Genomic DNA, 22,670 nt, shown 5'->3' with positions numbered 1-22,670 from the left:
ATAACTTATAAATTACATATTTATGTATTTATTTCCCCTATTATTATTCTAATAATTGACAATCCAAACAAAATTATCATTTAATTAAACAAAACAAACTAAATATCAAAAACAAAAGAATTAAAATATTATTTTTTTTTTTAAAATTGTCCCGCGGTAAAATCTAGTTGTTACCAAACGGGTTAACTGAATACGGACGGTCTTTTAAAGTCTAAACGTTACTTAAGATAAAAAAGGTCACGTGAGGCACGTGATGGTCTCTAGTCTCTCTCTGCTATTATTAAATTAAATCTCTCTATTTCTCTCGCTCTCGCTCTCTCGTTCTCGCTCGGCAAATTCGAAAACCCAGATCTCTCAATTTGATTCAGGTGAGACTTTTCGCCTCTCTTCTTCTCCTTCTTCTTCCATCTAATGTTTCACTCTGGTGATCGATTTCGTTACTGGAATTTAATTGAACTATAGACGATCAATCGAGTCTCGTCAATTTTTAGGGTTTTTTCTTCTCTGTTATATGTTTCACTCTGGTGATCGATTTCGTTATCCAACGAGTTCTTTTTCTTGGGTGTATGATCGCTTATTCGTTTCGATCAATTGATGTTTGGAATCTCAATTTTGATTTTTGTGTTTAGGAAAAAAAATGAGCAGCCGTTCGAGTAGAACTATTTACGTTGGGAACCTTCCCGGCGATATCCGCGAAAGAGAAGTTGAAGATTTGTTCATCAAGGTAAACATTTACTCCTTTCTTCGATTGGTATTTGTAATTGTGTTTATCTTGAACGATTTTGTTTGCGGTTTATTGAGTTTTCTTGAATTATTGGATCATGTATTTTTGTGTGTTTCTCAAGTTTATGTGTTCACAAATCACAAGGTTCAATATGTTAAAGATACTGAATGCATCTTAGATTTTATGTTGTTGGCTTGTGATTTGTTTGAAACGAGTTTTCTTTAAGAATTGTTCTTCCTCTTTTACAGTATGGTCCTGTTGTTCAAATCGATTTGAAGATTCCCCCGAGGCCTCCAGGCTATGCTTTCGTCGAGGTCAGCTTTTTTTATGCAACTGCATGTGTTGTTGTTATGCAATTTCTGTCAACCATTTAATTTAATTTTATGATATTTGTGCTTTTAGTTTGAGGATGCTCGGGATGCTGACGATGCAATTTATGGCCGTGATGGTTATGACTTTGATGGGCATCGTTTACGGGTTTGTCAATCATCAGATCCCTGAAACTTTAACTCAATACTTTGTATTTTGTTGACTGGTAGCCAAATATAATTGATGCGCATTGGCCATTTGCAGGTGGAGCTAGCTCATGGTGGGAGGCGTTCATCCCATGATGCTCGTGGTAGTTACAGTGGTGGTGGTGGTCGTGGCGGTCGTGATGGTTTTGATGGTGGTCGTGGGCGTGGCCCATCTAGGAGATCCTAGTACCGCGGTACTTATGATATGTTTTGGATTACTGTATAGTTAGAGTTTTAAGAGTAACCTCTAAAATTTTATTATCTTCAATATGCAGTTGTAGTGTCAGGTTTGCCTTCATCTGCTTCCTGGCAAGACCTTAAGGTGACTATTCAATTGTGGAACAGTTCCTCGTTGTAGTTCTTATGATTTTGAAGATTCCTGAATGAATCTTGACATAATTACTTCTTTGTAGGATCACATGCGTAAAGGAGGAGAAGTCTGTTTCTCTCAAGTTTTCCGTGATGGTAGAGGTAAGTCCTCATATCTTACCCGAGAATAGAGATGTGTCTAAAGCTGTTTGTATTTTCAGCTTTTAAATCCCGTTTTAACTAGTCTGTGGGATGCTTTAATCTTTTTTGACTATTTGTTTACAGGTACAACTGGAATCGTAGATTATACCAGCTACGAGGACATGAAGTATGCGGTGAGATGTTCTTCTCCTTTCTATCCTTTGATTATTTGTGTTGGTGAGAACTTGTTCGTCATTGGTTACTCATGAGTATATTCTTCATTTTGTACAGATAAAAAAGCTTGACGATACAGAGTTTCGGAATGCGTTTTCTCATGGATATGTGCGGGTATGTTAATAGACAAGGAGTCTGATAGCTGCATTCATTTTCTATTGCACTTAACACAGTTCCCTATATCATAATAGGTTAGAGAATATGACTCAAGGAGGGATTCGAGGAGCCCCAGCCGTGGGAGATCCTATTCTAAGAGTCGCAGCCGTAGCCGCAGCCGTGGGCGGAGTCACAGCCGTAGTCGTAGCCGCAGCAGAAGTAGGAGCAGAAGTCCAAAGGCTAAATCTTCGCATAGATCGCCTGCAAAATCTACATCAAGATCTCCTCGCTCTCGCTCTCGCTCTCGCTCCCGCTCTAAGTCAAACTCACTGTCTCCGCAAGGGTATGCTTCGTTTCTTCTTTAATGTTGATGCTTAATATCCAACGTAGCATAGGCTTGCTTTATGTAGCGATTCCTTTAAAGTTTGTTGACATCTCATTAAAGGATGTCATTGGGATGACTTCATAGTTGTTGATTGAGAATGATGGTTGCTTATAGTTGAGGGTATTTATTTCGTTGTGAAAGTCTGGTCTTTTATTGTTGAGAATGGTTTTGTTTCCTAGATATGGATATACATACAATCAACTAAAATATGGGAAATAGTATCCGGAATTCTGGATCATGGATATCTTGGTTGGTTGTACACATTCGTCTCAGAGGTATATATGCTCTTTCTTAGATGGGCAAAGTTTTGGAATTGAAAACATTCTTTCCTCCTCGTTTTCTGATAATATCCATTGCTGCTAGATCGGTAACAGTGGAGACATTGGATCGCATTGATAATAGTGTCATCAAAATGGATCCATCAAGCTAGGAAAGATATTTTCATTACCTGCTATTGGACAAGCGATCTGGATTCTCATGGAACCGATGCTGTTCTGGACCCAGGGTTTGATAGAAATAGATTTTTGCTTTGATCCATCTCTGTGCCCTCTGTTTTATGTGTGTTGGTTTTATGATCTGCTAGAAGTTGTCTGAAGTTGTCTTTTTGTGTGTGGCTTTCTTGTGACACTTTGATGTCTGACATGGAATGAGGCATCAAGGGTCTTGGTGAAACAGATAGCTATTAAACACGGATTACATATTGGATTATTAAACTGGATTTGTTTCTCGGACTTTTGCAGATCTCGTTCAAGGTCAAGATCTCCTCTACCATCTGTAAGTCATCTATTTATATCAAATTTTTCCCGCTGTACTATCAGCACAATATTTACCGGTTTTTGACCCATAGTATACAAAAGAGAAGATCTATGTCTAGCTATATATAGTTACATCCTCACCATCTTGAAACTTGTGTGTGCAGGTTCAGAAGGAAGCTAGTAAGAGCCCTAGCAAGCAGCTGAGCCCAGCGAAGAGCCCTATGCGTGGTAGGAGCAAGAGCAGAAGCAGGAGCCCATCTCGGTAATGCACATACACTGTTTTACACTTGTTTGGAATATTCTCGTTCCTTGTCTGAATCTCTCTTCAACTGTTGTTTTACAGGTAAAGAAGTAGTATCTCATAATCAGGTAAAAGAAGCTGGGTTTGTTGGAAGATTCTCCTAAAGATGGAATGTCTTTTGTCTTGTAGGTGTGACTAAAAAAACAAGTAATGATAAGCTGAAAACAATTGTTATTCTGGGGTACTACCTCTCATGGGATTTTAACTCTCTTTTTCTTTTAATGATAAACTTGCAACTTGCAACTGTGTTGTGGATGCTTCTCTTAATATATATCGTTCTTATTGCCTTGTGTTGTTTGCACATAGGAATGACAAAGCAATTTAAAATTGTTCATCATCGGTAGTTTATGACCTAAGCTAAAGCTTTAGTGCTCAGTACGTACTATTGGAAATTTACTGGTGAGTGCAAAATAAAATTCAAAAATCTCAAATACAATTGACATTCTTAAATTTTGATAATTCGCCTCGTCGTATTCAGAAACATATGAACATGTTAATATAACTTTTGAAAACAAATCAATTCATTATTATTATCAATGAAAATAGAAAAGACCCTTCCTAAATAATCCGTACGATGTCTTTCTTATTCGGGGGGAGCTGTTCCGCATTATTTGTGTTTGTGTCTGTGTCTGTGTCTGCGTGTGAGTGTTGTGGATGGAATCATGAATGTGTGATAACTAATACAATTCCCGGTTTGCTCGTACCGGATCCGTAACTGTATCTACAAAAAAAACAAGTGAAGAGAAGAAGATTTGGATAAGAAAGAAAGTGTAGCCGCCATTAATTAAAAAATCAGAGGTTGAGAGAGAGAGAGAGAGAGAGAGAGAGAGAGAGAGCCATGGCTGATTCTGTATTCTCTTTGGTACCAGAAGACTTAGTTTTCAAAATCTTCTTCAAGCTCCAAGAAGATCCAAGAAACTGGGCTCGTCTTGCATGCGTCTGCACCAAATTCTCATCTATTGTAAGAAACGTTTGCTGGAAAACACAGTGCTACTCCGCCATCCCCACCGTCATCTCCGATCTCCTTCCTCCTTCTTCTTCTTCTTCCGCCGCATCGTCTTCATCCCTCCTAGCTCCTCCTCCTCCTGGTGGTTGGGCTTCTCTCTACAAACTCGCCGTCTGCTGTCCTGGTCTCTTCCACGCCGGGATTCTCCTCGAAAACTCCGATTTCGGTTTAGAACGTGAGCTAGGTCCCGATCAAAGCCTCGATCGTAAACTTACACCGACGGATCAAGCTTGCGACGACGGAGAAGTTTCGAAACCAGTCGGATCTGGTTTAGAAACGACTTCGTTTTGGTCTCTCTACGACGATCTCTACACCGATACGCTCTCCGCTCCTCCGGAAGATCAAGAAGAAGAAGAAATCGAAACGAGTGAGATCAGACCTGGACGAGATCTTCCGGTAAGGAAACGAAGGAAGATTTGTAGATCTCTAGGATCTCATTTAGCTTCAGGAGCTTGGAACCTTAGCCGTGAACAAGGGAACAAGCTTCTCGCCAGTAGATTCCGCGGCGATTGTCTCTACATTTGCAATTGGCCTGGTTGTATTCACGTCGAAGAGAAACGAAACTACATGTTGTTCAGAGGCGTTTTCAAAGATTTCAAACGCTCTCGTGTCTGGAGAACCATCAACGACGGTAACCGGAGTAAGATCTCCGGTTTGAAATGCGCGTTCTGCTTGTGCGACGAGACTTGGGATCTGCATTCATCGTTTTGTTTGAGAAGAGTGTTTGGGTTTCATGATGATGGTGAACCTGTTGTCAGAGCTTATGTTTGTGAGAATGGTCATGTCTCTGGTGCTTGGACTGCTTTACCTCTCTACACTTGACCAAGATCAAGACTTTTCATTCGATTATTATTGTTGGTCTTTTATCATCTCTATTTGAGGTTTGTAATAATCGTATGATCATATTTGTTTCATATTCTGGTTAAAGCTGAAGCTCAGTACCAATCAGTGCTTATGTTCAGTGCTCAAGTTATGAAAAAGATGGATAGATTACTAGATTGTATTCGGCAGTTACACATAGAAGGCTGCCTAAACAAACTCTTATGTCAAAACCAAAAAAATGCAAGTCCAGGAATGTTTTGGAAACCATAAAACCACGACAATATGCAGAAACTTAAACCGATGACAAATCCATAGAAAGGAAAACAGAGTAAACAACATTCTTATAAAGAAGGGAGTGATTCAGAGGGTTTCATGGAACCTGAAAAGCTACTAAATACCACCATATGGTTTCATCTCTAGAACAGTGTCTTCACTTGTCTGATTTAACAGATGTTGTTTGTTCTTCTGCTGGTGCCTTCTCTGTCGCAGGAGCTTCCACCTTAACAGCATCATCTTTCTTGTCTCCTGATTTCGCTGTTTCTTCTGCAATTACAGAAAACATGTTTCAGTACTTGACTTCTGCATTTTGTTGAGGAACAAAGTATGCAAAATGTTTCCTAAGACTACTTAACATCTAAAATGGAATATATGAGATGCTTGAATAACAAAGTCAATCAATCAACTCATGGAAAATGCTTTCGTTTCATTAAGAAGCTGTGACCAAACATAAACTAGAATGATCTTCAAAACTCTTACCTTCATCATCGCTGTCTTCAAACTCTTCCACTCCATCCATACCACCCATGCCTCCCATTCCTCCCATACCACCCATGCCACCCATGCCGCCAAGTCCTTCAAGTCCAGCCATACCACCGAGTCCACCCATTCCACCGAGCCCTTCAAGTCCGCCCATTCCCCCAAATTTCTGCAAGAAGCAAGGATTGATCATGAAGTCATTTCTCATAGCAAAGTAAAATATGAAGCAGAAGATAAACAATGATCACAAGTTAGAAACAAACCGAGAAATCCATTCCTTCCATTCCACCCATTCCACCCATTCCTCCCATTCCACTCATATCCATATCTCCAGCACCTAAAACAAAACAAAAGAACACAAAAGTTAACACATCCTAAATTTCAAATGACGTGCAGAGAGTATACATAAGAATAGATATACAACTATAAGCTTTAAGAAGAATGCTAACCAGCGCTGCCTTCTTCATCCTCATCTACCCATTTGTCCCAATCCACTTTGACATAGTGTGGCGGCTTTCCGACACGGAGTAGTTTGTTCCACCTTTCCGGCTCTGCTTTCTCTATTATGCAGAATATGCTTCTTTCTCCAACGTTGATCTTGCTTTCCTGTATAGAGAAAAAAAGATGAAAGATTTAGAACTAAACAGGTAACTAATGAAAGAATGACACCAAGTTGGTCTACGAATCTCACCTCAACATTGACTTTATCGTGAAGTTCGAGTTTAAGCTCATAAAGATGGTTTTCTGGACCAACTTTAGCAGAGAAATCAAAGACACCTTCTGGGGCTAGATTGACCTTCGTGTCCTTAGTATCTGCTAATACTACAGTGAGGAAAATCTTGTCGGTAGTCTCAGCCCACTTAACTTCAGGATGACGACTGTAAAATACATGAAAAACAATCACCTTTTAGGTCTAAAAGCATATAGCCAACATAACAAAAGAGAAACACCAACTATATATACAAATCCAAGACACGAAACCGTCTATTGATTCTACACTGAAAACTGAAACATCATTAAGACCAGTCAATCTTTAATACAAACATTGATAACACAAACTTAAACCCTAAACCTTAAATTCAACTGCTTTAAGCTTTAAACTAAAACAAGAAGAGATTGATACAAATATACTTATATACAATTGATAGCGACAATGTAAAGAGAACTTGGGGATCCCAACACAATAAACCCTAGACCCCAATTAAAAACCCTAATTTTTTTTTTCTGAATCGTAAGGAACCCAATGAAAGCGTAACCCTAAATCAACCGATACTAGAAAGAAACCAAGTGTCCAAGACAAACCCATGAGTAAAAATGAAAAATTGAAGTGAAACAAAGCAACAACACACGAATGAATCTGAGAAGCACGATGGAAGAGGAGTTGGGTGAAGATCCCGATAAGATAAGAGTGATAAAATAGGATTTTCTTATTAATTACCTCATGTTTACTGGAAAGGCTGTAGAAGAAGAAGAACCCTAAAGAGAGAAAACACAAACGGTGACGCAAAGATATTTTTAGACTTGGCTTGATCGAGAGATAAAGACTCCTCTTTTTTAGTTGCTCCGCATAGATTGTGTTATAGTGCTCGAAGTGCTTTTCCTCTACATGCTAGCGTATCGTAGCTACGGTGGGTCTCAAAGAATCTCAACGGTGACACGTGTTGGAAGACTGTGTATTGCTTACAGGTTCAACGGTTAAGATGGAACGGTTTCAATTTAGGGTTTGTGAGTGGACTGTTCTCTTCTGACTCATACTCTCTTTAGCCAAAATTATAATCAAAATTGTTAATTCAAGTTTTTTTTGTAATGTGTTAGGTAAGTTAAAGATTAGGTTATAAACTAAGGTGAGTCGTGTTAATTCACATACTGTACATGTCTTTCGGATATTTCGTTTTTACATTATACCATGGAAACTTTCAAAATTATCAAACTAACCCCTCAAGAAAACCCCCAAAATTTCCACGTCTCAAAGATAGTTGATTAACCTGTTGTGACCAAGAAGATCATAATAAAAGACTAGGGCAACATTTAACATTTACAGATTTTGTAGTTTAATAACCTGAGTGGTCCTCCTCCAAAATGTTACTTTTAAGGATGCTCGCATCTAAATACGTTAAGACTATTGAGTTTCATGTCAGTGACATAGCTGCAACATCATCATCATTGCCGTCATCAGGTAATTTGAGTAAAGTTGTCAAGTCGACAAGATGCCGCATAGTTGGTCGTCCGTGTGGGCAGTTCCAAGGAGATTCCAGATCTGCTAAGTGTTCTACTATCTGACAATATACAAATGAGTGAATGACAAAAGCATTAGATTTGAAGTTCTTGTCAGAGAGAAAAAAAAAAAACAAGTTTTTTTGACAGAAGATGAACTGAGACATTTAACTTAACACGAGCAGAAGAATGCTGAAGGTTCGACTATTCGAGTTGAGTTTAGTAGAGATGATTTTATGACTCCATCACCATGACACAGTTGTTTATCTTAGTGTACGTATTGGTTACCTTCTGCATTTCATTTTTTCTAAGTGGATCTCCGATCATCACAGACGATCTGCATGCTCGGGATGCTAGCATTGCACGGACTCGTGATGGACAAATCGAATCAGTTTTGTTCGTTTTGTAGCTACTGACAACCGAATATTCCCCGTGGTTATCTCCCAGAGTTGAAATTAGGTCTTTAAGATCTGCCCGAAACAATAAATCAAATAAGAACGTATGCAAAAAAACATTTGATGTAACAGAAGTAAGGAAACAACAACCTTCCACTCCAAAGGTGATATTCTTGCTATAAGGAACGGCCCTTAGTCTAAAGTGTTTTCCGGGAGGAGCACTCGGATTCTCCTCTAGAAGAAAGCCATTTTCCCTAGAATGTGTTGAAGAATATTAAATATCTCAACTGATGTCAGGAACAAGAAAATGTTACTAAGTATATAATAGTGATCCTCCACCTGATGATATCCATGTGCATTAAAACTGTAACTTCTTCCTCTGGAGAGAGCTCCAAGTTCAAAGGCCTGATTTTTGGGAAAAAACGAAAAATATAGGTAACAGAGATAAAGTAGTGGAAGAGATATGATATGCTACTACTACTGGTGTAAGTACTCTTTAAGTAACATGGGACCTAAGAAACGCCACTGTGAGAATGTGAAAGCGGTTGAATGGAATCAAGAATCTAGATTAATGTCACAAAGCAACTCACTGGAGTAAGGGTTGCTGGTTCAGGACAGTTGACCTTGCTAAATGTTCGAAGTTGAATTTCTCATCAGCTGCATGCTGGCCATAAAAGTCAATCACTAGTCTACTCCAATGATTCAAAATTTAGATTAAGGAAGAAACTCTGAAATGATGGAAACTTCCACTGTCCACAATTCAACAAAAAACTAAACAAATCGGAGAAGGAAAAAAGGGCCTGGAATGGGAGCATAGATATACGAAGACTCACCTGATCCACGATGAACAGATCTCGCTCCAATTTCGCAATGATGAACCCAAGATTGAATTGCCCGAGTACCTATCACACAGAACAAACAAATAAATCTTTCTCGACAGAAGCCAGGATCGAGCTGGACGAAAAATCAAGAATTTATCTTTAGGTGCTGAGATATCGCTTAGTAAAAAAGATAACTACCTGCATTCTCCTGAAATATTCTTTTCGAAAAAGCCTTTCCAGCTCAGAAGTGGCTGCAGCTAAAGCCCTTGCTTTTCGCTCATCATCATCCGGTTGAGATAACTCTAATGTTGCCGCGGCAAAGCACCTGTAACTTGTACATTTTAAATCATCCCATTTCTCTAACTGCAGACAGGAGGCCCAAAAGATGAAGGAAAGAAATCTTACTTTTTAGACTGAGGCGTGTTCGTGCATTTAGATACATAACCTGTGGACTGTAATCTCGACAGCCTTTCTAACCTCCTCGTCCTGAGGTTTTGAAAACTAAATTCTAATGTGGAAAACAGTTTTGGACCGGTTGACTGAGCTGGGGAGTCCAGTACTGTGGCAACAGATCGCAGTGGCTGACTGCAACGTGGATTTTCCTCCAAAATCCTTTCTATATCCCCCTTGGGGAGTGTTTTATCTGATGTTGGTTCTTCAAAACATAATGATTTTTCATGTTTCTGTAGATGAAATAGTTGTTGAATAACATTTAATTTTAGGAGACACAGTAACCAAAGATATAGCCGCATTAAACGTAAACGTTTAGCAACATAGATTTGAGTACAAAAGCCTACTTACTCTTTCATGTCTTTCAACTTTATCAGTATCGATTCCAGGAGAAATCCGATTTTCAGATTCAGACGCCATTTGGTTTGGCATCTTATCTTCCTTTGAGAGGACCATACCATCAACGTGATCGCCTTCCATCAGACATCTTGCAGCTAACGCACGAACTTCAAATCTGCTTTTCTCTACACGACAACTAGAAGTTTGGTTTCTGAGAAAAGGTGCTTCAGAGAGCATGGTGCTTATGTTCTCATGTTTTCTTTTCCCCATAGTAACAAAACTATTCAAAGTTGACTGGGCAAAGCCAGAGCGACTGCTTAAGTGTTTACTTGCATCAGTAACTTTCTCAGTGACATTAGAGTGAGGCAAATCTTTGCTCGTTGTCTTGTTAAGGTGAGCTACAGTTGGGGACTCACCATGGACTGATAAAGAACCTTCCCCTTTCTTAGTCCCCTGTGCCTTAATGTCAAATTTAAACTTCTCCATAGTCGAACTATTATCAATCTCAGCATCCCTTGAGAAAGAAACTTCCTTTCCATTAACTTCCTCCTGTCTGGTTTTAGAGCTGACATCCAGAACAATCCCTTTGGACAGGAGATTTGATTTCTCCTGAAGAGATGAAACTCCAGCCCTATCTGCTTGCTCGGAATTCTCCTCGAACCTATTTGCAGTATAAGACGCATTACTAGAAGAATATATGTCGTTCAGACCTTCCCTCAGAGAACCGATAACAGAAGTCTCATCAGAGAAGAACACCTTTCTTTTATCGGGCGTGACATTCAAATCACATGCTCCACCTGGCACAATAAAATCGAGAATGGCAACTGGATATTTTCGAGAACTTGTATCTTTGTATAACTCATTCACCAATTTGCTGACTTTCGGCATATCTACAGGCCGACCATTAATGAAGAAATACTGTCGATCTGCCAAATTGCGTCCAGTACCCTGTCCGCGCTTGGAAAGAAACCCTTCAACTCTACAATCATCTGATATAGATATATTTACAGGCTGTAGACTTGTAAAGGTGCTCAAGCCAAATACTGTTATGATATTGTCTTTAAGTGAACCCCTCCCTTGTGTGTTCAGCACAACAGACTTTGGGGTTTTCCCAGTCGTGTTAGAGCAGACAAACCGCACTCCTTTCGCAATAAGTGCATATGCCTACACAAATGAAACAAGAGGAAAACCATTGAAGAATCATTGGTCATAGCTAAAACAGAGATTAAGCAAAAGTCAAAAGCTAATTCTAGCATAATAAAACATAGTGATCCAATATCAAAGTATCCAGTAAGAGACTCACGTTCAATAAAGATACAAGCTTTCCATACTCTTTGCGTATATTGCGCTTAAACTCTTTGCTTCGTACAGGTAAATTAGAGAACAACTTCCTCACAGTGACAGTGGTACCGATTTGGCGTGCAGTCTTCTTTTCATCAGTCAGCAAACCAGAATGATCAAACGTCAGGAGCGTAGCAACAGGCTCATTCTTTGTTCTTGTTTCCACCGTGAGATTCCCCAATGCACAGAGAGAGCTCAAGGCTTCTCCTCTAAAACCAAAAGTAGTCAAACTCAGAAGATCTGTGAAATCCTCCAATTTAGAAGTATGATGCTTAAGTGCAAGAACCTGTAAACACCATTACTGTCAATTACAGCACAATTAGGGATCCGAATCGTCAGAGATTTTAAGGAAAACAGACCTTGAAATTGGTTGGGGAAATGCCACAACCGTTGTCGATGACCTGAAAGTAGTCTTCGCCGTAGTCTCGGAGGTTGATCTCTATACTGGTGGCTCCGGCGTCGAGACTGTTCTCCACAAGCTCCTTGACAGCAGAGGAGAGGTCTAAAATGACTTGACCGGAGCAGATTCTGTGAACTACGTTTCTGTTTATCGGTCTTATCAACGGAGAGCTCGTAGTCGCCGGAGACGAATCTCCTTGCATTTTTAAAACCCTAAAAATCGAATTAGTCTCCTCAATCGAATCAAAACACCGTAATCTGGGACTGAGTGAATGAGAGAGAGAGAGAGAGAGAGAGAGAGAGAGAGAGAGAGAGAGAGAGAGAGAGCAAAACAAACCCTTAGGTCGGCGACTGTGTTTTGCCGCCCAAAACTCGAAGGCGAGCCAAAATTGCTTTGTGAGGGAGGATGATGAAGCTTTTGCCGTTTTGCGTTTGTGAGGACGCAGCAGCATAGTGCGTTTTGCGTTTGGCGTTCGGCGTTTTGAATAAGTTGATTTTGATTTGATGTTACTGTACTTGTTTAATGGACCATAAATATAGAACCCATATCTTCATATTGGGCTTTAGACCTCAATTAAAGTAGCCGTTCAAGCCACGTAAAACATTTTAGGTCTAAGCATTTTAGGGTTTCTTCTTCTTCAAATGCTCTCGATCTCTTTCTATGGTATCTCTCTACCTGTTTGACTGAATCTAATGGCGATCAAACGGAAACATCAAGCTATTCCCGTCGTTGCTCCATCCTCGAGGAAGGTTCGCAAAACCGATAAGGTGAGAGAAATTACAACCTTTTCGTATATTTTGGAATTGATGTTTGGGTTCTAAATTCCATATGTATTTGTGCAGCTAACGTCGAAGATACTGAAAGTAGCCTATGAGCAGCAAAGGGAGGTAGAAGATGAAGAAAAATCAAGGACAATCCCAATGAGCGGTTTTTTCAAGGAGGCAGTTTATGGGTTGGAAGATTTTATTGATGATGATGATGATGATGAGCAATCTCAAGAGTTTCAGACCCAACTTGATTACTAAGTGAGATTCTTTCTCAATCGTGAGGGTTATATTTAACTGTTATGTAGAATCTAAACATCAATTTTCTTAGAAACCATTTGTGGTTATGTGATGGAGGATATTACTTATTAGGAAAAGCCATGCATGTTTGCAAAGTAACTCGACTCGTGCAACTGTTCTGAACTGGCTGCAGGATATGACCAGTACTGAGGAAGAAGACAATTTATTTGATGCATTGTTTTCCAAGGATGGAGCTTCAATATCTAAGCGTCTCTCTAATGCTATTACTTGTATCAAGAAGCGTGAAGATAAACGTCTCTCTAAAGTTATGTTTCTTGCATACCTATTTCTGTGTGCAAAATTATTGTTTGTATGGTTTTAAGTGGCTAAGTATATATTTTTCATGTTGAAGGTTCAGCTTCTGTTCCAGAAACTATTTCCATGCCCATTCCTGAAGATAAAGGTGATGCTACAATATGTTTCTTGATAACCTATTTCTATTGTTTGTATGGTTTGAGTGGCTGGCTTAACTATATCTTGATGGATAGTTATCTTTTCCGTGTTGAAGGTTCAGCTTCTGTTCCTACTTCCATGTCCATGTCTGAAGCCTATGACGAAATTAAAAAGTAAACTTCTCTTTTCTTCCTTGTCAATGTATTATCAGACTACTAAGTGTGCTTTTGAAGTGTTTTGTCTCTGATATAACCACCAAACTGTGCAGGCTTGTAAGGTTTATGAGTATATACACACAAGGGAAATTGCCGAAAATTCTTACCGAAATTATTGCCAAAGAGGAAAACTGGATTAGTTTATTGAAGTTGACTGAACCAGAGAGTTGGTCAATCAATGCCATGTACAAGGTTACAACCATGTTTGCCTCCAGTAGCAAAGCTGGACTCTTCTTTAAGCATTTTCTTCTTCCTCGGGTGAGAGAGGATATCAGAAACCACAGAAAGCTACACTTTCTTCTCTACCAATCCTTGAAAAAGACACTATTCAGGCCCAAGGATTTCTACTTGAGAATTCTTTTTCCCCTGTGTAAGGTGTGTTTGTTTTTGCCAGTCGTATCAATTTTTTCTTTTTCCTTATGATCATCTATTTGCTAAAATTACTTTCATCATTTGTACTCCAGTCCGGAAATTGCACCCAAGACGAAGCTAGAATCATAGGAAGTATGATACAAAAATGTTCTATTTCTGAAAACTTCTCAAGGTATAGCTTGTTTCTCAAATTTTTGCCATATTATTAAACACACGAATAACAAACAATCTCATGATTCCTTTAAATGAACTGCAGTGCTGCCTTGGTTTGTTTGGTGGAGTTAAAATATTGTGGCGAAACAAGGTAAAACACGCAAGCTAACCTTACACTTACACTGTTACACATATAGATATTGTGTGCCCCTTCTTGGTTTTATTCTGTTGTGTGTGTGTGTGTTTGCAGTTACTTCATGAAAGTTATTCTGGACAAGAAATATGCTCTGGCGTATGGGGCGGTTGATGCGGTCACTGCTTACTTCTTGAGATTTCATAAGGAGACGAGAGTTATGCCTGTTATTTGGCACCAAACACTTTTTTCATTTGTGCAATGGTAAGTAAGAAAGAGTTGTTCATTTAGTCGTTGGAACCAGCTTTAACCTCTCTCATGGTAAAAACCTCATACTTTTTTGCAGTTACAAGCATGAACTAAGAAAGGAAGGTAAAGAGAGTCTCAGAAGTTTACTTGACAAGCAAAATCACAAACTTGTATGACCCCTTTATAGTTACTTAATTTCTCTAGTAAAAATCTTATAAACTTTTTTTTCTTATCTAACTTTCCTTACCTTTACAACAGATTACTCCTGAAATTTTGACAGAGCTTGAAAACAGCAGAAACCGCGGCGAGAAGTTTATTAATTCGCCTTCAGCTCCTTCAACACCTAAGCCGATAAAAGAAGACTTGTTTGACATGCCAGAAGTTCCAATGGAAGAAGACTAGTGATCACTATTTCCGTTGTTTCAACTTCTATGAATCTGAGTGAACAAACCTTGTTTTTGTTGTTTTTTCGCTTTCTTCCTCTCTTTCAACTTTCAAGAACGTCCAACCATAAAACTAAGAAAGAATTACTCAGATGTACTCTAAAACTAATGTGTTTTGTTTCAGGAAAAAATTTCTCTGAAATTTGATTATATATGCCGACTAGATACGATCATAATTAAGACAAAAAGCACATACCTTACTGATTTAGAATTATGTCCGTATCCTTAAAAGACCCGAGTTATATGTATTGGATTATACAGCGAATGTTATTTCTTTTTTTTCTTCTTATGTTGAGAAAGAAAATGAATTAGACAACAAAACGAACAACACTCTCTTATCTCTCTTTCTCTCTGTACATAAATTTATAAATAAAAGGACCAAAATGAGATAAAAAACCGAACAAATCCCTCTTCCTCTCTTTTGTTTCTTCTACATGAAGTAGCTCAACGACGTCTTCTTCCTCGATCCTCCTTCTCCATACAGCTCATTCCATTGCTGAAGCTCGTTCATGTTCGATGAGTCTGAAGAAACACTGGCACATACCTACACATGTTTTTGATTATTTATTTTTAGCCCTCTTTTCAATTTATAATCACAATGTTAAACTCATTAGGTTCTGTGTGTATTTTGTCTGGACTCACCTGATCATGGGCAGCCTTGAAATCATTCATTGTCAGGGGACGAACGTCTGTGCAGCTATACAATGGTGGTGTGGGACGGTTCTCTGCCTGAGCTGCAGTTTTCTCCTGTAGTCAAAATAGGGGTCAGTATATAGAGGATGAGTTCAAGGAGTAAACTAAATGGCCTTTCGATTCAAAGGAATGCATTAAGAACGAACCTTCTTTTCTTTCTCCAGTATTTCTCGGATTGGAAGATGTGCTGCGGTCACACACAGATTCTGCAACCAAATGAAAATGTGAGTGTGTTTTTACAGGGTAGGAGATTGAAAGGGAGCAAGAGGAAAAAATGGAGACCTTTAAGTCACTTCCTGAGTACCCATCTGTCATATTTGCTATAGCTTCTAAGTCAACATCTGGTGCTATATCTTCTTTTGCTAGAATAACACTCAAGATCTTTGATCTGTTCATAGCATCTGGAAGATTAACCATCAATCTGCATAGAAGTAGTAGTATGCCGGAGAGGCTCAGCAACGGTTGCAATATGAGGTATATTCTTCAAAAGTAACAGAGAACAGAGGCTGGTCTTACCTCCGGGGAAGCCGTCTAATAACAGCTTCGTCGAGGTCAAATGGTCTGTTGGTGGCAGCGAGTACCAGAACTCGTTCTCTATCCTTTGTTCGTAAACCGTCCCAGTTTATCATGAATTCATTCTTCATCTTCCGCATAGCTTCATGTTCCCCTGGATTTTCACGCCTTCCCAACATGCTATCAACCTAAATAATGTTTATCCACAATCATCAGATAGAGAAAGTACATATAAGAGCTTGGCGTCGGAGGAGAGGAGAAACAGAGAACGCTTTTTAATCTCTTCAAACATACCTCATCAACAAAAATGACACTTGGCGCAATCTTGCTTGCTAAGGAGAAGACAGCTTTCACGTACTTCTCTCCCTCACCAAACCACTGCAAAGCATTTATCGTAAATGGTCAATTACTATCTTTAAAAGAAATGAGTTCGCTTTATAAGAGATACCTTTGAAGTAATGCTGGACATTGAGATATTGATGAAGTTTGCGCCAGCCTCAGTTGCTACTGCCTTTGCCAACATCGTCTTCCCAGTACCAGGAGGTCCAAACAACAGTATACCTTTCGTAGGCTGTATTAAAACAATAATATACCTGTTTGGTTCCAGTAAAGTGGGAGCAACAAACATATAAGAAAACGTATACAATAAAAGGTACCTTCGTTAGCTGGCCTTTGTCAAACAATTCCGGTCTTTGAAGAGGAAGCATCACCAACTCCTTCAATGTGTCTTTCACATTTTCCAGAGCCCCAATATCATCAAAGGAAACACCTATATCGCTAGGTGGAATGACATCCGACAAGAGTTTTTTCTCGAATTCGTTCTCAGTAACAACATCCTGATATAGCATAATGAAGAAACTCTTAACGCCGGAAAATCCTATGCACTAGGTAGGCAGATTGGGAAGAAAGAGATCATGTTACATAATATTACCTTCAGAGACTTCTTTAAACTCTTGTTTTCGTTCTGAATCCCATGTAACATCTGCAGGCCATACGCAATGCTGCGAAATGTGGCAAAATGTTATTTATAAATCTAGATTGTACCTTAGCTACTGTATCCCACAGCCTATAAAAGAAAGCTCACCTTTCTGCAGAGATAACAAGCTTGTTGTCTTTTACTGTAGGTTCTGAACAGTTTATAAGATGGTGACCGTACGCCCAGCCAACCACTTTCTCTACACCTATTAACGAAACAAGTTTTGGTTAGTCAAATGACGGCTTACTAAGAGACAGCATAAAGAAAGAATAAAGCAAGTGAAAGAGGCTTACTTTCAGATGGAAGAGTTTGATCTTTGATGGACAAGGTTCCAAGATCAGGGCAGTCAAGTCGGTTTTTGGTGAGGACCTGTAACCATCATTAACAAAGACATAAGCAAAAGACAAAAAAGAAGAAAAGGACCAGGAACAATTGCTAAAGGATTCGATTAGAAGATGCTCACTGCAAGGATGCTGGTTATATTAGCCTGAACCTTCAAAATCTGTGTGTCACGTTCGAGTTTCTCCTTCCAGTCCAAGAGCAAAGCTTCATCCTGTGTATGTCTTAAGAGCATAAGAAAAAAGAAGAGAAAAAAGAAAAAAGAAAATCAATAGACAAGAAGAAATGAGTAAAGGTATCAACCTGAGGTAACTGGATGGCGATTTTGTTAGGAAACAGTCGAGTTATTTGTTTCATTGATTTAGGCGTTTCTTTGCTTCTATCGTGCAGTTTACCAAAATTATCCTGCAGATAATATGAAAAATCATTCTCAGCATCTACAAAAGACCTAAGATGACTATGATGAACCTTACCATTCAAGATTGAAAATATTAGGTACACTACAATTTCGAGAAAATAAAATAATTCAAGATAAGTCAGGTCATCATACCGGGAATGCAAGATCCAGTAAGGCTGTCTGGTTGCCACCAAACTTAGTAAACAAGAAACCTCCAGGATGGGACTGAAAATGAACCATTAAACCTCTAATTAACTATACAGATAAACAAATCAAAACCGACAGAAAGATACCAAAAGAGAAATAGAGAAGATTAGATAAGTTTCTTACTTTCTCCTTTCGGCTGTCCAACTGGGTTTGTGAGGCCATGACAACAATATTTTCCGGTAAAGTCTCGAGCTTGCTCTTCAAAGTTGCATACACATCACTGTTCCCCACGAGAGATTTCTCAATGTCTTTCAGGAACAATATTAATGACCCTCCTTCACTCTCATTATATGCGACCTATGATACCAATGAAGAGGTTAACAATCATGTAGCTATAAGCCATAAATGGTACTCTACCATAACTTATGAAAGTACCTCAAAGATTTCATTAACAGCAAGTTTATCAGCATCATCGCTAGAAGAACCATCTAACCGAAGTGAACTAGCTGCACACAAAGAAAGATATTGATAAAAATCACTTTCTAAGTAAGGTAGAGTTGGAAATAACAACCAACCAATTACCAGCACAAAAAAACCCATGTTCTTCTTCGCAGAGGCCACCAAGATCATTGCCATCTTGTACAGGCCTATCGAATCTAATCCCAATTTTTGAAGCAGAGTTGTCTTCAAATGCAAGGAGTACTTTTCCCTGGGAACCTATAGACGGTCCCCTATATTATATAGCAGAGAAATAGTAAGATTTAAGTTCCGAATACAACGATTACAGCAGATGTGAACACAATACCTTAGTGTGCCTTGAAGAGAAGAAACTGCAGAAGACGAAGGACCTGCAAACCTTACTCGGTCACCTAAAAATAATTAAAGTGCTTGTTCAATAAAACAGGAACAGTGGTACATCAATAGAAGGTGAATAATCAGATAATAATAAAAAAAACATCATGCCTGCTTTGAATGTGTAACTTTTAGAAGTTGCAGTTGACACTTCTTGCTTTGGTAAAGCCTGAGAGCTTAATGTTGAGCCACCTGTTATATCAGCATCAACACTTGAAGTTGGTTTCTTATGCTGCAATGCTTGTGCAGCCTGAACAGCTCGTTTAGCAAGCATAGATAGCTTTTCACGCCTAGAACCTTCTTTAGAAGATTCAGCTTCCCTGGCCGGTGATCCCTGAATCCATCCAAAAACAATAGAAAATTTATGACTTCACTGGAATGAACGATGTTGAAAACAATGTCGGAGTTGGCACTGTGACGCATATAGCATCAAAGCTATCTGGGACCAAAAGACAGCACTACCAGTTAATACATACTTGCTTAAGATGACAAATATTTTAACAAATAAAACAGCAGATGCTATTTATATTAGTAGTAATATAAGCTGTCACATCTCTTGACTGGTCTATTAGGATTTATCTTCGTTTAGAATAATCTTTTTGGATCCATGTAACTAGGTATATAGATCCTGTTCATGGAACTCATTTCACTCTCTTTTATCCATCAGAAAGAAACACAAACGAAAAAATAAAGAGGAGAAGATTACCCCAGGCAACAAAAGAGAGTCAACAATCATCAATTTGGCTCCAAAATTTTTAGCAAACGCTTTTGCCAACATTTCCTGATATATCTCAGAGCCTAAAAATATTTTATAAGGTGAACATGGTTAGAAAAATAGTTATCTTAAACCTTATGTATACTAAGGTAAACCTGGCGAAAGGAATGGACACAACAAAAAGTAGAAAGACTGCTGGTGAAGCCTCATACCTGCTGGCCCAGAGAGTAAGATACGGGGACAAGTTGTCGTCAAGTCTGATCCATACTTTGCATACTTGTTTCCACCGTTCATATGGACAAACATGGATGTTATCAAAACATCCTTTGTCATGGCACTGAGACAATATACATTTTAGCTATAAATCATCAAACCATCAAACGCAAGATGTATGACAGAAATGTAACATAATATCTAGCAACCATACCTTAAAAAATAAGGGAAGTTCTCAAAAGACACTTCTATGTTTTCAGCATTAAGTACTCCTCCTCGCAGACTATCCTTGAACGCTTGGCGTCTAGTCGATATTGTTGATGAAAGATCAAATTCTCTAAGGAATTCTCTCACTTCCCTTCGTTCATCCAGCAATTTGGAGATGCTGCCCCTTATATCAAATGAAGAAGATTCCCCGAGAAGATGCGTAATTGGTCTAATTTCATAACCAGAACCAGGAACATTTCCACCATCAGCTTCTTGAAAAGGATCCAATCCACTGCCATCGCCATTCAGATTCTCATTGGCAGTACAAGAGGTTGAAGCAGCATTTTTCTCCAAAGCAGCAATAGCAGCTTGGTCATTGTTACTATCAGCATCGTTCATCTCAGTATCCGAGATGCAATCATTGCAACTGGAAGGCACCACAGGAACCTCCGGATTTTGCTGCCTCTTGGCAGCTTTAGCAATTGGAGGTAAAAGATGGAAGTTGCGGTACTTAGATAGAGATGCCAATATAGAGGCCCCATCAACAGCTGAGGAGTCTCCTGCTCTTGTCTCGACATGAACCCCTTTCAGAGGGGAACCCCGAGCTTCACATATATTCAACGAAGAAGATCTGTCGGGAGCAGCTAGATTTTCATCTTTAATAGGTTGAAATATCTATAAAATGGTTAAGAAAATGTTCCCAAAAGCCACTGAGTTTAAATGACAAAAACGTTATAAATCATGTAGAATGAATCGACAACATTCCAAACAACTCCAAAAAGGATACATAAGAATGTTTCGCAGAAACGCTGAAGACAACCTCGTCACCACCCCTCAGATTAACACAAGCATTTTTCTGGTAACACTTGCCATTGACCTGAACAAGAACTCCATTCCCTATAATCTCCAGGGATGCAACTGTTGGACCACCAGGCTGCAAGGGACTATGTAAGCAAAAGACTTTTCCACTTTTGGCCAGTAAGAGCGAATTAAAAATGGGATTACCTCAGACTGCTTCAATTCACAAAGGGTGGTAGGCATAGATTGGTCTTTGATAGATAAATCGCATCCCCGGCGTCCAACAGTAAACACAGGGCTTCTCATGATACGGTGAGGATTCTGAAATAGAAAAGAAACACCCAATTATAGTCAGAACAAAAGAACTAAATTCACAAAAAAATAAAAATAAGAACAAAAGAACATAGTGAACGAAAACAAGGCAAGAACTACACATGCAGACAACAAAACTCTGAAAAAAAAGATCTTTCCTTCAAAAAAATCCATTTTATGAATACTGCCAAACTCTCAAGTGCAATTCGCAGACTTTTAGACATTACACAGAAGTGATCACGATGTTTGACCCACCAGAGAATACTGAGAAAGTAGCTTCGCCCATGGAGCCTTTGAAGCACGCTTCTTAGCCGCCTTAGATTTCTCAGCATCGGTCGCCACTTCAGCTAGATCCAAAAGAAACACCAAAAAATAAGAAAGGAGATTACTTTAGGAAATTCACATCGTGGAAGAAGTGAAAAACCTGCTATGGTAGGAGTCGCCAAGACTTCGACTTGAGGATTAGCGTCGGTTTCAGGAGAGTTCTCAATCACCGGCACATCAGTTGGAACAGGCTTCTCCGCATCCATAGGCTGTGGATCAGAGGATCCAAGTTCCGGCTCTCCAGATTCCGATCCAGGATCCGAAGCCGGTACTTGATTCTCGATCGGAACCTCGCTCGCTGAAGAGGAACCAGCCGGCTCAGCCGCCGCCTAGGGTTTCCAAAATTCAAAAAAAAAAACAAATCAGATCCCCGGACAAAAGAACGAACACCCCAGATTCAAAATCCAGAAGGGAATAATAAAAAACCAATCTTGAATTCAAATAAAAAAAAAAAAGAAAAAAGTACGAACAGGTTCAAGAGAAGAAGCAGCAGCAGCAGCAGCGGCATCGATCTTGACCTTAGATCGCTTGTTAGGCCTTGGAGATGAAGACGCTTCAGGGGAAGAAGAAGAAGCACAGAAACGCTTGGAAGCGGAAGAGCTACGTCTCGTCTCAACCATATCTCACGACCTCCCTTACCTTATCTTTCTCCGCCTTGACTTCGCCTTGATCCAAGAAGAAGAACCGCTTTGGTTTCTCCCGAGAGAGAGAGAGAAGAGAGAACAAGAGATTAGAGATAGGAGAAGGAGAGAGAGAGAGAGAAATCGAACAAAAAAAATCAGAGAGATTTCATGTAAATGATTACTGAGAAGGTCAATTTATAACCTGCTTACTTTTTTATTTTATTTTATTTTTATCTAGGCGTTTAATTTTTTTACATTACGGATCAAATTTATAAAATACCATATTCCACATTTTACACTTAAACAATCTAAATTTTTGCATCAATACTGTTGCTGCTATGCGGTTTTCCAGATTTAAAATCGGAATATTTATATATTTTTGTCAGAAATAAATACATTAATTGTAATTTAATTTTATACATTTCTGTAAATTAATTGTTGGATAATATAGATATTTGCATGCATTGTTAATGGATGTAAAGAAGTATATTACATATACTTTTGATATTAATTTTAATATATGATTAAACTTACT

General features: G+C 39.0%; 5 protein-coding genes and 1 pseudogene across 12 annotated transcripts; 3 read left to right on the top strand and 3 right to left on the bottom strand.

Annotated features, from left to right (window-relative positions):
* Positions 1-241: 241 nt before the first annotated feature.
* LOC104737524 (serine/arginine-rich splicing factor SR34B-like) lies at positions 242-3,528 on the top strand (annotated as a pseudogene). Its single transcript, XR_015577902.1, has 12 exons — positions 242-368; positions 630-724; positions 973-1,038; positions 1,127-1,201; positions 1,298-1,433; positions 1,515-1,561; positions 1,653-1,710; positions 1,834-1,883; positions 1,981-2,037; positions 2,115-2,362; positions 3,145-3,178; positions 3,324-3,528. The product of XR_015577902.1 is annotated as a serine/arginine-rich splicing factor SR34B-like (transcript).
* Positions 3,529-3,846: 318 nt separating this feature from the next.
* LOC104737523 (phytochrome A-associated F-box protein) lies at positions 3,847-5,427 on the top strand. Its single transcript, XM_010457727.3, has one exon. The coding sequence runs from the start codon at positions 4,299-4,301 to the stop codon at positions 5,286-5,288; it is 990 nt and encodes a 329-aa protein (XP_010456029.1). The 5' UTR covers positions 3,847-4,298; the 3' UTR covers positions 5,289-5,427.
* Positions 5,428-5,436: 9 nt separating this feature from the next.
* Positions 5,437-7,632, bottom strand: LOC104737522 (co-chaperone protein p23-1). Of its 2 annotated transcripts, XM_087481172.1 has the most exons (7): positions 7,483-7,621; positions 6,736-6,922; positions 6,494-6,650; positions 6,308-6,381; positions 6,114-6,213; positions 6,045-6,068; positions 5,437-5,831 (listed from the first exon to the last, which is right to left on the bottom strand). In XM_087481172.1, the coding sequence occupies exons 1-7, from the start codon at positions 7,485-7,487 to the stop codon at positions 5,719-5,721; spliced, it is 660 nt and encodes a 219-aa protein (XP_087337298.1). In that variant the 5' UTR covers positions 7,488-7,621; the 3' UTR covers positions 5,437-5,718. The 2 variants fall into 2 exon arrangements, with proteins under 2 accessions (XP_087337298.1, XP_010456028.1); XM_010457726.3 differs by having other exon boundaries at positions 6,045-6,213; positions 7,483-7,632.
* Positions 7,633-8,000: 368 nt separating this feature from the next.
* LOC104737521 (DNA mismatch repair protein PMS1) lies at positions 8,001-12,505 on the bottom strand. Of its 6 annotated transcripts, none has more exons than XR_015577900.1 (12): positions 12,341-12,500; positions 11,964-12,199; positions 11,567-11,890; positions 10,276-11,427; positions 9,880-10,157; positions 9,673-9,799; positions 9,487-9,555; positions 9,244-9,310; positions 8,993-9,058; positions 8,804-8,907; positions 8,547-8,728; positions 8,001-8,320 (listed from the first exon to the last, which is right to left on the bottom strand). XR_015577900.1 is itself a non-coding variant. In XM_087481170.1 (12 exons), the coding sequence occupies exons 1-12, from the start codon at positions 12,453-12,455 to the stop codon at positions 8,174-8,176; spliced, it is 2,874 nt and encodes a 957-aa protein (XP_087337296.1). In that variant the 5' UTR covers positions 12,456-12,505; the 3' UTR covers positions 8,001-8,173. The 6 variants fall into 6 exon arrangements, 3 of the variants coding, with proteins under 3 accessions (XP_087337296.1, XP_010456027.2, XP_087337297.1); XR_015577901.1 differs by having other exon boundaries at positions 11,964-12,216; positions 12,341-12,472; XM_087481170.1 differs by having other exon boundaries at positions 9,244-9,317; positions 12,341-12,505.
* Positions 12,506-12,609: 104 nt separating this feature from the next.
* On the top strand, positions 12,610-15,168 carry LOC104737519 (bystin-like). The gene is made up of 10 exons (XM_087481166.1): positions 12,610-12,771; positions 12,847-13,029; positions 13,202-13,471; positions 13,577-13,634; positions 13,730-14,051; positions 14,141-14,220; positions 14,305-14,352; positions 14,452-14,598; positions 14,681-14,753; positions 14,842-15,168. Exons 3-10 carry the CDS (start codon positions 13,450-13,452, stop codon positions 14,983-14,985), a joined length of 894 nt encoding a protein of 297 aa, XP_087337292.1. The 5' UTR covers positions 12,610-12,771; positions 12,847-13,029; positions 13,202-13,449; the 3' UTR covers positions 14,986-15,168.
* A 34-nt stretch (positions 15,169-15,202) lies between these two features.
* Positions 15,203-22,461, bottom strand: LOC104737518 (uncharacterized). The gene is made up of 27 exons (XM_010457723.2): positions 21,983-22,461; positions 21,613-21,841; positions 21,444-21,535; positions 21,084-21,197; positions 20,866-21,012; positions 20,086-20,753; positions 19,871-19,995; positions 19,650-19,741; positions 19,055-19,277; positions 18,897-18,960; positions 18,674-18,822; positions 18,527-18,597; positions 18,275-18,448; positions 18,098-18,169; positions 17,851-17,952; positions 17,672-17,761; positions 17,502-17,577; positions 17,317-17,413; positions 17,164-17,233; positions 16,889-17,068; positions 16,681-16,803; positions 16,527-16,610; positions 16,236-16,420; positions 16,002-16,140; positions 15,866-15,925; positions 15,669-15,773; positions 15,203-15,570 (listed from the first exon to the last, which is right to left on the bottom strand). Exons 1-27 carry the CDS (start codon positions 22,130-22,132, stop codon positions 15,457-15,459), a joined length of 3,795 nt encoding a protein of 1,264 aa, XP_010456025.2. The 5' UTR covers positions 22,133-22,461; the 3' UTR covers positions 15,203-15,456.
* Positions 22,462-22,670: the final 209 nt, after the last annotated feature.

The sequence above is a fragment of the Camelina sativa genome, chromosome 13 (genome assembly GCF_030686135.1).
Source record: "Camelina sativa cultivar CO46 ecotype springtype chromosome 13, ASM3068613v1".
In the NCBI taxonomy this organism is placed as follows: domain Eukaryota; kingdom Viridiplantae; phylum Streptophyta; class Magnoliopsida; order Brassicales; family Brassicaceae; genus Camelina; species Camelina sativa.
The sequence above is the reverse complement of the archived record's forward strand: the minus strand, read 5'-3'. Positions and strand labels throughout refer to the sequence as shown.

Bases quoted from the DNA above. Each gene is read 5' to 3' on its own strand.
- LOC104737521 (XM_087481171.1), bottom strand. From the start codon at position 12,455: ATGCTGCTGCGTCCTCACAAACGCAAAACGGCAAAAGCTTCATCATCC. The intron at 11,428-11,566 runs GTGAGTCTCTTA...TCATTTGTGTAG, and splicing joins AGCTTGTATCTTTATTGAAC to GCATATGCACTTATTGCGAA. The intron at 8,321-8,546 runs GTAACCAATACG...GTATATTGTCAG, and splicing joins GAAAAAATGAAATGCAGAAG to ATAGTAGAACACTTAGCAGA.
- LOC104737522 (XM_010457726.3), bottom strand. The intron at 6,214-6,307 runs GTTTGTTTCTAA...TGCTTCTTGCAG, and splicing joins TGGAAGGAATGGATTTCTCG to AAATTTGGGGGAATGGGCGG. The intron at 5,832-6,044 runs GTAAGAGTTTTG...CTGTAATTGCAG, and splicing joins TGAAGACAGCGATGATGAAG to AAGAAACAGCGAAATCAGGA.
- LOC104737523 (XM_010457727.3), top strand. From the start codon at position 4,299: ATGGCTGATTCTGTATTCTCTTTGGTACCAGAAGACTTAGTTTTCAAA.
- LOC104737518 (XM_010457723.2), bottom strand. From the start codon at position 22,132: ATGGTTGAGACGAGACGTAGCTCTTCCGCTTCCAAGCGTTTCTGTGCT. The intron at 20,754-20,865 runs GTATCCTTTTTG...ACCATTTTATAG, and splicing joins TTTCTGCGAAACATTCTTAT to ATATTTCAACCTATTAAAGA. The intron at 17,578-17,671 runs GTGAGCATCTTC...TGATGGTTACAG, and splicing joins ATATAACCAGCATCCTTGCA to GTCCTCACCAAAAACCGACT.
- LOC104737519 (XM_087481166.1), top strand. From the start codon at position 13,450: ATGCCCATTCCTGAAGATAAAG. The intron at 14,052-14,140 runs GTGTGTTTGTTT...TTTGTACTCCAG, and splicing joins TTCTTTTTCCCCTGTGTAAG to TCCGGAAATTGCACCCAAGA. The intron at 14,599-14,680 runs GTAAGTAAGAAA...ACTTTTTTGCAG, and splicing joins CTTTTTTCATTTGTGCAATG to TTACAAGCATGAACTAAGAA.